Source organism: Octopus sinensis, linkage group LG9 (assembly GCF_006345805.1).
Source record: "Octopus sinensis linkage group LG9, ASM634580v1, whole genome shotgun sequence".
Taxonomy (NCBI): Eukaryota; Metazoa; Mollusca; class Cephalopoda; order Octopoda; family Octopodidae; genus Octopus; species Octopus sinensis.
Window position 1 is genome coordinate 92537780 of NC_043005.1, and position 18444 is coordinate 92556223.

The 18444-nt window shown below is 37.4% G+C and overlaps 1 protein-coding gene across 3 annotated transcripts in view; it reads left to right on the plus strand.

The window, feature by feature from the left end:
* Positions 1–3778: 3778 nt before the first annotated feature.
* LOC115215612 (5-formyltetrahydrofolate cyclo-ligase) overlaps positions 3779–18444 on the plus strand; it is a 30908-nt gene continuing 16242 nt past the window's right edge. Inside the window, exons 1-4 of one of the 3 annotated variants that reach the window (XR_005000749.1) lie at positions 3779–4162; positions 16469–16724; positions 17278–17590; positions 17704–17777. Coding sequence is in view for 1 of the 3 variants with exons in the window: in XM_029784835.2 (XP_029640695.1) it covers positions 4052–4162; positions 16469–16724; positions 17278–17528 (618 nt within the window). In the remaining 2 variants the exon portion in view is untranslated. Of the gene's footprint in view, positions 4163–16468; positions 16725–17277; positions 17668–17703; positions 17778–18444 lie in introns of those variants that run through there. The other 2 variants (XR_005000748.1, XM_029784835.2) reach the window with 2 other exon arrangements.

Consider the following 18444-nt stretch of genomic DNA (forward strand, 5'->3'; position numbering starts at 1 on the left):
CCAGATATGGTCTGTTTAAATATTAAAGGGTTAAAGCAGTATGTTTCTGTTCTGAAATTATATTGATCAAAATAACCATTAGAAAGTTGGTATTTTTGCTACTAAAAAACAAGTTTATTTTTTCTAATAAATTATTTGAAAATCACCTTCATCTGAGGATATCATGCAACAGGTAGACAGCGAAACATAGCTGTCTCTATATACACATATGAATATATATGTATTTATATAGAAACCTGGTTGTGCCCCTTGGTCTCAACAGATCCTGTCAAGCCATAACAGCATGGAAAATGGACATACAATGATGATGTGTATGTATATAAGGTTCTAGGTAATTTCACTCCTAATATTAGAAAAAATAAATAAATATAACATTGAAATTCGTTGTTGTTGTTGTTGTTGTTGACAATGATGGTTTACAGTTTATAGGTTTACTCATGATCCATCCCTGCTTCATTCCTTGCTGTTGTGGAAGGATTCCAACCACCCCCTTATGATTAAAAGTGGACTGTCACATTTGCTATAAATATAGAACTGTTGATTGGTAAGCAGTTCACTATGAGCCGTGTAACCTTGTATAACATTAAACCTTGTGCATTCGTGTAAATACTTTGTTAAATTATTTGTCCAATTTACAAGGATATCAAAGTTACTTAAAAGGGTAATATACATACATCATGCCTCAGGTTTTTAACAGTATCTGCAGAATGAAGAAATGTGTGGATGACATGAATCTATACATATAAATTTGACATGGGTGATTCTTTCTTGTCTGGGGATTCATGATCAAACGGCTGGGTGGGATTGTGCGAAAAATTACACAGATGCATAGAATGATCTGGTGGTGTTTCTGGGCTTTGTATTTTTTCATAGCTCCCTTGGTTACCGAGATAATCTACTATAATAATACACTTGTGTCTTGAATTAGAAAAGAAGGGGTGATAGATGAATAAGAAAGGAAGGACTGATGTCATATTTGGTAGTGAGATGATGAAAATTGTACGGTGAAAAAATAAATCAAACAGCGTTTCAACTCTGTGTGTGTATGTAAAAGGGGGGTATGTGAATGTGTGTATGTATGTGTGCGCGCAATGGAAGTGGGATTTTTTGTGAAGTCTTTCTTTATACACTTCAGCCATGATTGATGAGCCAAGTTTAATGAAATAATGGATCACTACTGCGCCAGACCACCAAACACATCATCAGCTTCTTTTGACAAATTTTGCTTTTTGGACTGTATTTCGGTGGCTCATCTTTGTCCAACCATTGTGCTGAATGTTTACAGTTGTTGTATTGGATCCATTTCTCATCACACGTTGCAATTTGATGAAAAAATGATTTACTTTTATGACAAGAGAGCAGCATAATGCAGGCTTCCAAATGTTGCTGTTTCTGATTTCCATTGAGTTCATGTGGAACCCACTTATCCAACATTTTCACTTTACCAATTTGTGAGTCAATATTATTTGCTTGCTAACACCAAACAACAATAATTCACGGGCACTTTGAAATGGATCTCACTCGACGGTGGCTTTCAGTTAATCATTATTCACCTTTGTTTCTGGTCGACTGCATTGCTCATTTGTAAGGTGAAAGTTACCAGAACGAAATTTTGCAAATCAATTTGATACTCTCTTCTGAATAATAACATTAGAATGAAATGCTCCATTAATATTCCAAGCTGTCTGTGATCCTGTATTTCCAATAAAGAACTCGTATTTCAAAACTACGAATTTCTGACTTATATATTCCTAAACAAGAATATCAGAAAACAATTTATGAATACTTTATAAAGCGCAAAATAAGTTAGAATAACGAAATAGATGTGTCAGTTTTCTTGCAAAAAATAAAGATTGCCCAAATATAACAATGGCACAAAATGAGCAGCTGCCAAAGTTTACCTTACTACAAATTTCATATTTGATGACCTAATATATATATATATACTGTACCCCCGCTTATTCGCTGTTTGACATTTGCAGTCCTGGTTATTCATGGAATTGTAAATATCGCCCGCAAGTTTTTACGACTTCTTTTGTGACAATCTCTCTCTCTTTCACTCTCTATTATTATTATTATTATTATTATTATAGTATATATAACTGTATCTAGTTACATATATGAAGCACAGAAACAAAATGCCAATTGATCTAAGAATTACTGGAAAGGCAAAATTCAGTCCTGTAAAACTCAAGTCCATGCAATGAAGATTATACCATAATTAAGCACATTGGTGAGCATCATCATAGTTCATGTGCTTTGAAACCCAAAGTTTAATTTTCACTTGGTAGACACTGAGATGCTGAAAATGTTCCTCCTTGGTAGAACTGGCGACGAGTAAGTCATCGATATAAGCATTGACAAAGTCCAGACCACGAATGACCTCGTCCATAAACCTCTGGAATGTGCTAACAGCATGGAAAGAAATTCAAAGGAACCAAAAGGTGTAGTGACAGCAGTTTTTGGTATGCCTGGATGAGGTCAACTTTGGAAAAAATGGTGCATCCATGCAAAATGGAAAGCAAATCCTGCATAGCAGGATAGGGCATCTATCCGGAATTGTTATAGCATTTAACCTGCTGTAGTCCCCGACTGGATGAGAATCAGTAGATTCTTTTTGAATTAAATGAAGAAGTGAAAACCAGGGGCTAGTCGAAGGATGAATAAGTCGCAGCTTCAGCATGTGGTTGAATTCAGCTTTCACAGCCTTGAGTTTGTCTAGGGGTGAATATTCTCACGTCAGGGTCACCACTTTAATGAGGTAGCCGGCATGTGGGTTGTCCGAATGGCGTGTTCTATGTTGTGGGGCTATGCATGGCAAGCAATGACGTTAAGATAGGTTCTGAATACGATATATTTATATCAACTTGAGTGGTACAGAGGCGAATGCAGGGTAGATATATACAAATATGTTATTTTGTCTGAAGGCTGCTTATATAAAACTCGTCACTGCAAGTCCAAGACATCAGGTTTGTGTGACCGTACAAGTTGAGCGTTCAGGCAAAGTGCTAATATGCCAGAGAAAGCCAGGTAAGAAGAGAGAGAATTTCGTGGTACTTCGTTTTTTATATCAACCAGCGGTAAATGCCAGCTGTTGGCATTCCTACCGGAAGTTACAGCATATTCAGAAAATCCTGAAGCGAAGTCGGAAACACAACCTTCCTTGATCTCCCTTTCTCTCCTGTAGGGTTTCGCTACAGTTTTTGGGCACTCAGGGATGGCATGGAAATAAAAAGAGATTCATACACTTTTTGTTAAAGACACTGTCTTTATTGTCTGCGGTAGGTATGTCATCAGAGGATCTTCATGACCCAGGCTGTCAACCAATGACGCTCTAAATACAGAAATGCGATAAGCTTTAACAAATTCCTATCATTATCTCACTTATCACGTCACAACCAAATCGACAACACTACTTTCCTTCTCTTTCACATTCTCAGGCGATAAGTAAGGATTTAAAACTTTAGATTCTTCACTTTTCATTGCAATCAAACTTATAGAACCTTACAAACGAACTTTTGGTACTACTAGCAAACAGTGGTCCCGGTACACGCACTTGCGCATCCGCGCTAGCCAGTCGTAAGTAGTCGATCCTACGACTTTTTAACCCTAAACCTGACCCTAACCCTAACCTTAGTTTGTTTATAAAAATAATTTATTTACTTAGTTTAAAAAATTATTTACTTTGTTCGAAAAATATTATTTAATTTTTTTTTATATGTATTCAGCCTTTAAATACAAACATATGCGCAAGTCGTAGGATCGACTACTTACGTCTAGCTTGCGCGGATGCACGAGTGCGCGCACCGGGACCACTGTTCGCTTGTAGTACCCTACTTTCCTTCTCTTTCGCATTCTCGGGCGAAAAGTAAGGATTTAAATCTTTAGGTTCTTCACTTTTCATTGCAAACGAACTTATAGAACCTTGCAAACGAACTTTTTAACTACAAACTATAGACACATAAACATTTTCTGTTTATTGTTTTTCACTCGCCTCAAAAACAAGGGAAGTCACTCGGTTTGCGTGGCAGCAGTTACTTCCCCTACAATCATGGCCACGATACAAACAGCGAAAGCTGTGATGAGAAAGAAATGCAGACACACTCTGTCTTTAATACCAGACGAAGACAAAATCAAACAATCAGAGATCATTTCGAGAAAGGTAATATTGTTTTTATATCTATGTTAGTCTCAGTTTCATAGTAATCAATAATTCTTTCGGATATTTTGCTTCTGCCTTAGACTCCTATCGGAAGAAAGAAATGGGTTTTAGTAAATCTCAAAGTCTTATCTGTTTGTTTGTTCCACTTATTTACAACATAAGACGTGTATTGAATTACTACTACACACAGGCTTTCTTACCTCATTCCTCTCTATTTGAGATATTTTGTATTCAATTTTCTTACAATATCAATAACAATTTCCAATTTTAATATTTAATATTTTGAGTGAGTGAAAGGGAGGGTGATTATTGTATCAGATCGTTTAGAATTTGTTTTAGTTGTTCATTTTCGCTTTGTTAAGCCTATAAAATTCTAAAATGAAAACAAACAAAAAAAAAACCAAGGATCGTCCCTAACATTTTTAATGCGAATCAAAATACCACCTGCCATCTCACTCCCCGCGAAAAAAAAAAAAAAGACATTTAGAAATATATGAATAAAACTAAAACTTCTTCGGTCGTCAAACGACGTTTACTAGATGCTGATTGATGGAGGTAAATGTGTAGTCATGAATTCAAGGCTTACCAAGTGCAGGTTATTTCCAGTTGGTGGCGCACTTCAATAATAAAGTTTTCCAATTAGCATGGAGTGCGCGTCAAGGCTAGCTCGTATGAACTATAGGTACAGTATAGCAGACAGATTTTCATAGTTTCCGGTAACTTAATTTGACTTACAGAGTTTGGATGAGAACCTGAGACTATTGTAGAAGCTATCTAACCAAATTACTGTGCTGTGGGGATCTACCCCAGGATGCTATGATAGCAAGGCGACGTTTTTAACTTGTCAGCTATATAATTACATCAGTGGTTGTCAGTATTCTTTACTCTGTGGCGCATTCAGGATCAAACAAAAACATTACTGACGCACTTAACAAAGAAAGTTAAAAAGAAAAATAACTATTTTAGAGTTAAAAATTTAGGAAAACATTTGTCTATTTGTTGGGTGTAATCAAGATTTCGTTTTAAATAGATTCTTAATAAATTGGATCCACTGTTAGCCGTCTAATTTGCAGTAAACACAAAATTAGAACGTTTGATAATAATTGTATTTGCATGTTTAGCTGAGCCTTTCGAACACTTTGTAGTTTATGCTGTATACCTGGTTTTATTAATTGTACTTGTGTATAGCAAAATTGTGAAGAAATACGTCTTTTTCAAGACACTTAAGTATGGAATTTCTAAACTTTAAATTAAATAGTTTTTTTTAAAAATTGCAGTGCACCACTACCCTACACGACTAGATACATCAATGTAAGGAAATAGCAAACAAATAATTCTTAAACTACAATCTGTCATCGTCGTCGCTGTCGTCACGGCTGCAGAATATTGGATATGAAAGCCACAATTATTTACAACTATCACGCAATGTTAAGACAAGGAGACATAAACACTTATAAACACATACACATATATGCGTTTATATATATATATATATAATATATATATATATATATATATATATATATATATATATATATAATATATATATATATATCAAATATATCATCATCATCATCGTTTAACGTCCGCTTTTCATACTAGCATGGGTTGGACGATTAGACTGAGGACTCGCAAACCAGATGGCTGCACCAGTCTCCAATCTTGATCTGGCAGAGTTTCTACAGCTGGATGCCCTTCCTAACGCCAACCACTCCGAGAGTGTAGTGGGTGCTTTTACGGGGGCCAGTCAGGTGGTACTAGCAATGACCTCGCTCGAATCTTTTTACACATGCCACCGGCATGGAAGCCAGTTGGCTGCTCTGGCAATGATCATGCTCGGATGGTGCCCTTGGCACCCTACTACCACGGGGCACAAGTGCCAGTAAGGCGACACTGGTAACGATCACACTCAAATGGTGCCTTTTATGTGCCACTGGCACGGAAGCTGGTTAGCCGCTTTGTCAATGATCAGACTCATATGGTGCTCTTTGCACCCCGCTAGCATGGATGCCAGTAATCGAATTTGATTTTGATTTCACCTGCCTCAACAGGTCTTCACAAGCAGAGTTTAGTGTCCATATATATATATATATATATATATATATATATATATATATATATATACGACAGGCATCTTTCGGTTTCCATCTCTCAAATACACTCACAATGCTTTGGTTAGTCGAGGGCCACAGTAGAAGACACTTACCCAAAGTGCTACTCAGTGGGACTGAATCTGGAATTACGCAGTTGGGAAGCAAGCCTCTTGCCATACAACTACATCTGCACCTATCATCTTTAATAAATGGAAGGATACTGAATAATTTGGTTCTGGATAGATTATGCTAGTGTGAGGGGAAAAAAAAGAAAAAGTGGTAGTCACAATATGAACATTAACTTGCCTATCCCTATATGATAGGTCTATTTGATCAAAGTCAACTTGAAGCTTATTAATAAAAACCTGTGTCCTTGAGAGACCCATTTGATTGTCATACAACCTGCTAGAAGTAGCAGCTAAATTTATTTCAAATTACACCCTACTATAATATAAAATTAGATTATGTAGTTCTAGATAGTCCTATAAAAAAATGGTTATCACATGTGGCATTCCTTTGGTTATAAATCTTTTCAATAAGAACTACAGCAATAATAACGACTGCATTGGTGTTACGAGTAATAAAAATAAGTCTTAGTAATATATTACAATACATTTTATGTAAGAGTGGAGGATTGACAAGATTGTTAATGCATCAGACAAAATACCTTGCCCTATTTAATTAAGGTCACTTATATTCTGACTTCAAGTGCCATTGATGTCAATTTAGCTTTTCATCCTTAGAGTGTCTATAAAATTATTATTATTATTATTATTAAAATGAGGTACATGCACAAGGTCTTTACAATTGAACTGTGGAGTCTTGTGCCATTGCACAAAATTGACATATTACATTTAACAAGTCATTGGTCTAACAGAATCAGTGGAACAGCAGGATATGCAGTGTTTAGTTACTTCACTCTGTGTTCTTTGTTCAAGTCCCCTCTTTATAGGGTTGACTTTACCCTCCCTCTTTACAGGGTTAATAAAATGTATTGGTTCAGTACAAGTGTCGGTGCGATTGACTATATCCTGAACCTAAGATTTGTGGCCTTGTCAGAGACCTATAAAGCACATTCAGGTTAAAACATAACAATATCTAACTTTGGGTGTGTCTTTTCAAAAGAAATCAATGTTCTGTTACTGCAACCAGCTTCTTATTGTACTGAGTTCAAAATGTACCAAGGGTGATAAAAATTCCTGTGCAGGGGGGGGGGCTGTGTGGTAAGTAGCTTGCTTACCAACCACATGGTTCCGGGTTCAGTTCCACTGTGTGGCACCTTGGACAAGTGACTTCTAATATAGCCTCGGGCCAACCAAAGCCTTGTGAGTGGATTTGGTAGATGGAAACTGAAAGAAGCCCATCATATATATGTATGTGTGTTTGTGTGTCTGTTTTTCCCCCCAACATCGCTTGACAACCAATACTGGTGTGTTTACATCCCCGTAACTTAGCGGTTCGGCAAAAGAGACCGATAGAATAAGTACTAGGTTTACAAAGAATAAGTCCTGGGGTCGATTTGCTCGACTAGAGGTGGTGCTCCAGCATGGCCGCAGTCAAATGACTGAAACAAGTAAAAGAGTAGAGTAAAAGAGAGTATATCTGTTTTGTTTTTTGTTACCTTGGTACACGTCCAAACTATATTGCTTAGGTAAGCAATATAGTTGATCCCAGTATACGGCAGATACTTATGTTATTGCTCTTAAAATAATTTGGCACAAGGCCAGCAATTTTTGAGAGGAGAGGCAAGTTGATTGCATCAACCCCAGTACTTGATTGGCACTTCATTTTTATCATCTCACAAAAGGATGTAAGTTAAAGTTGATATTGATAGCTTTTGAAGTCAGAATATAAAGAGCTGAGAGAAATGTCATTAAGAATTCTGTCCAGTTCGGTGATAATTCTGCCAGTATGCCACCTTGTTTGCTCTTAAAACAATGGTTTCAGATTCTGGCACAAGGCCAGCAATATTGAGGGTGCAGATTTCTTCGACCCCCAGTGCTCAACTAGTACTTATTTTATTGACCCCAAAAAGATTAAAGGTAAATTTAACTTTGGCAGAATTTGAACTCAGAAACAGAGACTCAGATAGAATGTCATGCCACTAAGCATTTTGCCTGACATGCTAATGATTCTGCCAGCTCACCGCATTTGTTTGCTCTTAAAATAATAAAAGGCAAATGTGACAGTGCCTTGGCAGGATTTGAACTCTGAACAGATGGAGAGAGAAGTAAATGGTTTAAAGTAATTTCTTACTGTTTCTACCTCTCCGTCATCTTAATACCAGTAATGTAGTGTGAATTATTAATTCAGATGTACTCACTTCCTTTCCAGAAACTGACTTTGTGTCATCATCATTTTAACATCCACATTTCCATGCTTGCATGACTTGGACAGAGTTTATTGAGGCAGATTTTCTATGAACAGATGGTCTTCTGTAGCTAACTCTTATCAGTTTCCAAGCAAGATATATTTCCCCATGGTCAGACATATTTTTTTCAGAATATGGGAAGTAAATGGCATCCATTTACAACAACCAAGACAAGTAGACACAAACATACACTTACTCATACACACACACATGTGCATGCATGCATGTAGAGAGAGGGGCTTCTTTCAGTTTCTGTCTACCAAAGCTTCTCACAAAGCTTTGGTCAGCCTGGGGCTATAGCAGAAGACACTTTCCCAAGGAGCCACATTAACCTGAAACCATGTGGTTGGGAAGCAAACCTTAACCGCAGTCACTCCTGCAGCTATATTTGAATAAAAATCATCATTGGTTATTGGAAATGGTCTAGAGCAGTGGTTCCCAACATGTGCATGTATATATACACATATATATGTGTGTGTATGTATATGTATAGAGTGTTAGAAGTGGTGTACAGATATTGAATATTGAGAAAAGAGGAGGTTGTCAGAATTTTGGAAAAAGAATATTTTTATTTAGTCATTAGCATTATTGCTTTCCTTCATCTTCAGACTTATCAAATAAAATTGTGAATGTGCAAACAGGTGCTTTGCTTTGTTTTGTTTAGAAGAGGAGAACATTGTTTTTGTTTCTTTGGGTGAGGTTCCAGGACAATGGAGATAGATAGATAGATAGATGGGTAGATGGATAGATAAATAGATGGGTAGATGGATAACGTGGCAGATACTAGTGCCGCCTGACTGGTGTCCGTGTCGGTGACACGTAAAAGCACCAACCGAACATGGCCATTTGCCAGCCTGCCCTGGCCCCTGTGCCGGTGGTGCGTAAAAAACACCCACTACACTCACGGAGTGGTTGGCGTTAAGAAGGGCATCCAGTTGTAGAAACACTGCCAAATCAGACTAGAGCCTGGTGCAGCCTCCATGGCTTGCCAGACCCTGGTCGAACCGTCCAACCCATGCTAGCATGGAAAAACGGACGTTAAATGATGATGATGATGATGATAGATAGATAGATGGGTAGATAGACAAACAGACAGACAGATACATAAGTAGAGAGAGAGAGGGGGGAAGGGATTTTTCAATTTTGAATGTTTTTTTACCATTTATTTAGTTATTTTTTTTTTTACTGTTGTATAGCTGCTGGCATGAGACATAAGTTCAAGGATGGGAAAATAATGTAAAAAAGGGTGGGATACAGTCATCACTAAAAAAAAACATTTTTTTTTTCTTAAGGTGCCAAGAAGGAAGATAATCTGTGTGTGTGTGTGTGTGTGTGCCTGTGAGTTCATGTGTTTGGAAATATGTCTGTGTCTACGCTGCGTCATTTCGATGTTTTGCATTGAAAAATGAAGTCAGGTTTCTCTTATTTTCATGTTTTTGCATGAACAAACATTAGCACAATATTTACAAATTAGAAAAATAAAACCCACTGGTATAGAGATGAGTATCATGTTATAAAATATTGGGACAGAGACAACATGTGTATATATATATATATATATATTATATATATATATATATATATATTTGTGTGTGTGTGTGTGTGTGTGTATGTATATATATGTGTGCGTATTAAAAAGTGATAGTGTTCAGTATGTTGGCAACAGGAATTTCTATCAAAGCGACAGTTAAACAAAGTTGTACATCATCTCCCTCTTTTTCTCATATACCCATTCTCTCTCTCTCTCTCTCTCTCTCTCTCTCTCTCTCTCTCTCTCTCTCTCTCTCTCTCTCTCTCTCTCTCTCTCTCTCTCTGTCTTCGTCACTGCCCTCACCGTTTCTATGCCAACTATTACTCTCACCCCAACACACAGAATAGTAGAAGTGTCATTGAATAGTGAGAGAAGGGGTAAAAGTGTGACACACTGACACACAGAAATTAGTTTTTGCATTTATTATATTAGATATATTCCCACTGCATGGCATCTTGAACAAGGTGTATGTGTTAGATTCTATTAGTTGGACAAATGCTTAAAATTTTTGCCATCCACAAAAGATCTTTGAGTTGAAATGTCATGCAGTCGTTTTTATTTTCTTTCTGTCTTTCATCTTCAAAGTGTAAATAAAATCAAAATCTTTCTCAATTATTGATGTTGATGTGGAGGGGTGGGGGATGATTTAAACAACTAAACTCACCTTAAAATTAACAGCCCCTTGCTATTTGTAGCTGTTGTACAAATCAGTATTACCAGCTAGAGAGACAAGCATATAATTAGAAATTAAATACCAGACCCTCACAGCTAAGAGTTAAAAGAAAGAAAAAAAGAAAATATTTGGCACTGTATCTAAAAGGTGTAAATCAGTTATGATTTTCATTTATTATCTGATATGTTAAAAAAGACTTAACATGGTAAATTGATTATTAACTAAACAATTAGTTATTGATTTATGTGTCTATTCTGGAGTGCAATGCAACAGAAACGAAAGTAAGGTTATGTTAGGGTAGTACTATAAATGGTCGAACACCATGCATTATTTACTCACAGCTTGCTGGTGTCAGTACATTATGTGTTTACAAACAGAACACACTGCCAAGGACAGAACACAAAGCACTAACATCTCAGCCAGTTTTATTCTTACTTTTTATATGTTTTTGTGATCAGTTGCATTGCACTGGGTACCAAAATTATTGCTATTTGTCTTTAGTCAATAACTGTTATTTGATTTGCTTCTATCTAGAAATCAAAGGAAGTGACTACTATTCCCTTCAAACTTTGCTTTTGTGACGTGGACATCAATGTTTTGAGACTAACCTGTTTTCCATTACATTTCAGAGTTGCTGAAACAGAACTATTGTTGTAGCAAATATTTTACTCAATACCACAAATTTGCTTGTCAGTTGTTTGACCTTGTCCACTTGAGAATGTCCTTTACTGGCTAGCAATATGTGCTTTTCTGATCATGAGCAGGAGTAGTGGGGGAGCATCGTAGCTATGTGTTGGGCGGGATTCATTAGGGTTTGAATAAATGTAACAAAAGCAAAGTTTGAAGGAAATGTTAGCCATTTTTCATACTTTCTAGGGATAAGCAAATAGGAAATAACAGTTGCTACCCAAGGCCAAAAATCATGTTATGCATTTTAATGAGCCAAAGTTTGGTCCATTGCATTTACAATGGTGTCTACAGTGCCAGGTGGTGATGTTAAACTGGTTGATGGATTAATTCTACCACTCAAGTAGGATATGACAGGATTTGAACTCAAAAATACAAAGAGCTAGAACAAATACCACAAGGCATCTGGTCCAATATTCTTTACGTTTCTGCCAATGCACCATCCTGGATTGGTATTTTTTTATCAACCACAAAAAGATGAAAGGCAAAGTTGACTACAACCAGATTTGAACTCAGAGCAAAGTGCATTGACACAAATATTGTAAGGCATTCTATCTGATGCTCTAATGCTCCACCAGCTCAACCTCGTGTGTGTGTGTGTGTGTGTAAGCAATGTCAGAAAGGTTTGCGGTGGCACGTAAAAAGCACCAACCGATCGTGGTCGCTGCCAGCCTCCCCTGGCACGTAAAAAGCACCCACTACTCTCACGGATTGGTTAATGTTAGGAAGGGCATCCAGCTGTAGAAACACTGCCAGATCAGACTGGAGACTGGTGCAGCCTCCTGGCTTCCCAAACCCCAGTCGAACCATCCAATCCGTTCTAGCACGGAAAACGGACGTTAAACGATGATGATGATGAAAATGTATCATTATAACATGCATTCTATATATTTGCTATAGACTTGTGTAAAAAGAGCGATTAAACCTCTCTTGAAGATATTTTGAATGATTGGACCTAAAAAGTGTTATATACAAAGAGAAGTTCTACATGAATTGTTTTAATATTTTATTGAGGTTAAAACATTAAAAACTTCTTCGTTTATTATTGAAGATTTCTTCATTTACTATTTTATTAAATCAATGATGAGCCTCTGCTATCTATAATGGCAGTGACTCACACATATTTTAAAAGTTATTTATATGGCCTATACCAGGAATGAGAAAAAAGACTGCCATCTTCCTAGTTAGACAGTTGCAAGAAAAGTATTTGGCCAAAAGTAAACCATTGTTCTTAGCTTTCATCAACCTGGAGAAGGCTTTTGACAAGGTTCCCCAGTCTCTTATCTGGTGGTCTCTAAGGAAGCTAAGAGTAGAAGAATGGTTTGTTAGAGCCATACAAGCCATGTACAGCGATGCTGTCAGTGTGGTGAGGGTCAACCTTGAATATAGTGATGAATTTAACGTACAAGTTGGAGTTCACCAGGGATCAGTCTTAGTCCACTCTTATTCATCATAGTTTTCCAGACCATTACAGAGGAATTCAAAACTGGATTCCCATGGGAACTGCATTATGCTGACAACCTTGTTCTTATTGTAGAATTTGAAGCAGAATTGGAGAAGTTCCAGGTTTGGAAGCAAAACCTGAAATCAAAATCCTTTACATTAACCTTAGAATGACTAAAGTTGTCGTTAGCAAGAAAGCAGCCAAGACTCTCTTTCCGTCAGGTAAATGGCCCTGCTCAATAAGTAGGAAAGGAGTGGGAAGTAATTCCATTTGCTGCACCCAGTGTAAGCTATGGACACATAAGAGATGCAGTGGAATCACATGTAGGTTAACAGATAAGATCACTTTCGTGTGTGGAAAATGTGCAGAAACAATAAGCACTAAGATCATGTGGGACTTAGACTCTCTCAAATGTCCAGGAGGCCCTCTTGAGGTAGTAGATAGTTTCTGCTACTTAGGTGACCAAATTAATAAGAATGGTGGATGCTCTGAAATAGAATAAGCATTGGATGGAGGAACTTCAGAGAACTTCTGCCTCTGTTGGCAACAAAAGGACTCTCTCAATCAGAGTGAAAGGTAGATTGTATGATGCTTGTGTACAAACGGCTATACTCCATGGTAATGAGCCATGGGCTCTGAATGCAGAGGACATGCGTAGAATGGATTTGTAACCTTAGTGTCCATAACCAACAAAGCACAACTTTGTTGAGAGATATTAAATATGGCGTGCAAGAGAGGAGAATGCATTTGTTTGGACATGTGATGCATATGAGTAAAGACAGCTGTATACTGAAAGTGGATGGTACCTGTGGAAGAAGGAGACTGAGGAAGATATGGGATCAAGTGGTGAGGATCGATCTCAGGATGTTAGGGATCATAGGGGAAATGACAACGGACCAAGATGTTTGGGGATTTGAGGTTCTAGAGAAGACCCCCCACCACCACTACCACATCAGCAAAACTGAGTGTTAGAAGTGTTGTGTCCCACCCACATGTAACAATAAACTTTTCACTCACCCTACCCCCATCAAACCAAACTACATCTCCTCTCCTAAACTGCATCTTCCTCTTCCTCAGATTTCCTCTTCATAAACTATAATTGTCTTCCAATCCCCTCACTGCCCTTACTGCCCCGTTCACTGTATCACTGCTTTCCCCTTCACCATTTTTCTACCCAGCTAGTCACTGCAATCTCCACTCCCTACTCGCGCCTTCTTGGCAGTACCTGACCATGTATATTATGACCTCCATACATTGAGGGCATATCCTGACAATTGCCACCATTTATCTCTCTCCTCCTCACTCTACCATCACATCTATGCTCTGATCCTTGTTACTTGTGATTATACCCTGGCACTTCACCACTATCTCTCTCATGCTCTCTCTTGCATTTTTGCTGTTTCCCACTCTCTCTCTCTCTCACCTGTTCTTCCCTCTGGTTAGGTAACCAAGTATCTCCTTTACATCAGCACACCTGCTTCTGTTCTCTTTCTTGGACTGCTTTTCTACCTCCTTCTCTCTTCCTGTCACTCCCCTTCTCTTCTCTCTTTCTCTGGCTGTCTTGCTAGGTAACCATGTACATTCTCTATAGCAAGACACCTGTTTCTGCCTCCCTGTTTCTCTGTCATATTGTAACCTTCCATCATCTGACACAAGATCCCCTCCCCCAATGCTCCCACCCCTCTCAAAATTCCTTTCATTGAAGTGAATATCCTTGGGAAACAGAAATTCCTTCTGCCTTGTTTACCTGGTTTGTATCTGTGGAGAGCTTCAGGTAAGGATGCTTGGTACCCTTTAATTTCTAACATCTTGAGCAGCTGCATGATTTAGTGTCACTACATCTGTCTTCAATACAGGGAATTTTATTCTGTATGTAGCCAATTTTGGCTACATATATACATTCATACATACATATATATATATATATATATATCACACCCTCCAATGCCCTCCTCCCCTCTCAAAAGACTTTTGTCTTGCAAATTACTTGATAACCCTGTGAGTGCTGGTGCCACATAAAAAGCATCCAGTCTACTTGTGGTTGGTATTTGGAAGGGCATCCAACTGTAAAAGCCATGCCCAAACTGACCCCACCTAAACTGGTGTCATGTAAAAAGCATTCAGTCCACTCTGTAGGGTGGTTGGTGTTAGGAAGGGCATCCAGCCATAAAAACTCTGCCAAAACAGACACAAAAGTCTGGTGCAGTCTTCTGCCTGGCCAGCTCCTGTCAGACTGTCCAACCTATGCCAGCATGGCAGGTGGACGTTAAACAATGATATGTGTGTGTGTGTGTGTGTGTGTGTGTATATTCAAATATGAATTAGAAGTAGTGCTAGTGTTGTAAACATTATTAAACACACATACTCAACATACAAGCTATGCTTCTTAGCTGGTAGGCTGTGATTTAGCATGGTGAGGATGACTCCCTCAAAGCACCAGGTGTTAAAACATTCAATGTTTTGAGGGAGTCATCCCCACCAAACTAAATCACACCCTACCAGCAAACAATCACAGCATGTACAGGTGAGGTGTTTGGGACAAGTTGTCTCACCTGTCTATGACTTTCAGATGTTTTAACAGTCAGCACTTTGAGGGAGTCATCTCCACCACACTAAATCGCAGCCTACTGGCATACAAGCATAGCATGTACATTGAGTATGTGTGTTCAATAATGTGTGTGTGTGTGCACATGTATTCCTTGCCTTGCCTTGTGTTGCCTTGGGCCCTTAAATCCATGATGGAGTCCTAAGGGCATCTCCAGGTTTGGACACAGCCAATTTCTTCCAGAAACTGAGACATACAAGCAAACTGAAATAAAAACATGTGAGAAAGGAAAGATTCTACCCCTGATACTTTATTTTTTTAACTCCTAAAAGAATGGATAGCAATGTTTACCTATGTTGGATTTGAGACCAGGGGCCCCTATGCATCAACACATGTGTACAGGCCTAGGCAAGAGTTTTTGGGGAAGACTGGCAGTTGTTCATGCATGCAAATCTCTCCACTCCACAACATTGATGTTTATTCAAAGGAAAGGACATGGGCAATGTAGCTGGCAACTGTTAGAACAGATCAGCTCTGGAGGAACAGGTTTGTAATGAAAAGTGTTTTTGGTTTGACTGTCCAGTCTTTTCTTTTGGGAGGAGGAGCAGCAGCACAGTGTATCTAGGACTACATTATCCAGTGAACCCTTTCTTTAATAAGACAGTTGCTTGTTACTTGAAGAGGTATATGGCTTCTAAGTTTAGACGATTGAATGATTTACATAAAAGCTTCATTGTCTAGAAGCAAATTTGAGACTAGAAACAAATTTGTTTGGATTCTATATAGATATGCCAAAAACAACAATAACAAAACAAAAAAAAATTACCAAAAGAACTTGATGTTCTTGCATTAATCAATTAATGCACTCATGTTCTCCTCTCTTCTTAATCTCCCACTTTCTCTCTCTCTCTCTCTTTTTGCTCTTCTCACTTATTCTCCTTTCTCTATTTCATGTTCTAAAGTTGATGAATCTACCAGAATTTGAAGCCAGTAAACGAATCTCAATCTACCTGAGTACTTCTGATGAGGTGCGGACAGAATCAATTATGAAGAAAATACTGGCTTCCAATAAGACTTGTTTCATTCCACATTATAGTGGCACAAGCATGAAAATGGTAGCACTAAAGTCTCTAGAAGATTATGAAAATCTTCCATTGACTAATTGGAATATAAAGCAACCTAGTGATGATGATGTTCGCACTGATGCTCTAGAAACTGGTAAGAATGCCATTTAGATTATTATTATCATTTTATGGAAAATGTAATTTATGTAATCGATCCATCTATCTTCTTAGCCCACTATTTGTGCAAGGGCCTTGTGGATAGAGCCCTCAGGCACCTCCTCCACAGGATCCTATCAGAAACAGCCATCATTAGACTTTCCTGCTGGATTTCTAAGAGTGACCAGCTATGGATATTATATAACCATCTTGCTTTTGGTCTACCCCTAAATCTCCTGTCACTTGGATTGGCTTGAAGAATCCATATTGCAATTCTTTCCTGTGACATTCTAATAATCTATATATAAGTGTGTATATGAAATAAGATATATATATGTATGTGGCATGATATGATGTGTATAGCCATAAATTTTCTGTATTTATTAATCCATTTGCTACCATATGTCCATCAAAATGCCTATGCTTCAAATAATTTTGAAAATACGAGGAATTTTGTCGGAAATTTAAAAAAGTTTAGATGACATTAAAACAGGATACTTTGTATCATAGAACTAGAGGTGGTCTCTAATGAATATTTTCTTCTTTTCCAGGTGGCTTAGACCTAATTGTGATGCCTGGGCTTGCATTCTCCTTGGCTGGAGCTCGTCTTGGGCGAGGCAAAGGCTACTATGATGCCTACCTGAAAAAATGCTATGAATATGGTAACAAACCTATTACAATTGCTTTGTGTTTCCATCAAATGTTATTTGATAACATCCCTGTTATACCAGGTTCCGATATGTTTGTCAACAAGGTTATTTACCCAGATGAAGCAGATCTCATGGAGAGCAGAACTAGATGAAAGCTTTGGCCCTTGTCCATTCCACCTAGGTTTCACCTGTGATTGATATGTGTGTATGTATGTGTGCGTGTGTGTGTGTATATATATATATATATATATATATATATATATATATATATATGTATATATGTATATACATACACATACATATACTCACACATGTATGCATGTATTTTGTGTGTATATATTTGTGCGTGTATGTGTGTGTGTGTGTGTATATATATATATATATATATATATATATATATATTATACATATATATATTGACTACATATATATGTGTGTGTGTGTGTATGTAATATATATACATGTGTGTATGTTTACTACATATATATATATACATATATGTATATGTATATATATATATAAAGGAAAGAATAAATGGAGTCTAAAGGAAGAGGGACAGCTGTTTAGTGACCACTACACATGCTTTGATACAACATAGATCTACATATTATACAGGATTTAAATTAAGTAACAGTTTACCTGTATAGTAAGACCTAGTTGTATCTCTTCAGGTGATATACAATTGCTGTCTCTGTAAGTAAATGTTTGATTTCGATGCTATTACATCCAAGTAGCTCTTTTTTTATTTTTCACACACGAGGAATGCCTAAGCCTAGAATTGGTAGTATACCATAATACTGCTGGCTATCTGGTAATTCTAAGGGTGAACGAGCTCTATTTTGTACCCTAATGCATTCTTAATGGAATACACCTCAACTACGTATATATATATATATATATATATATATATATGTAGGTATACATATATATGTATATGTGTGTAAATGTGCTTGTATGTAAATGAGTATCCATATATCTGATTACATGTATGTGCATGTCTATATATGTGTTTGTGCACATATGTATGTATATATATATATATATATATATATATATATGTATATGTAT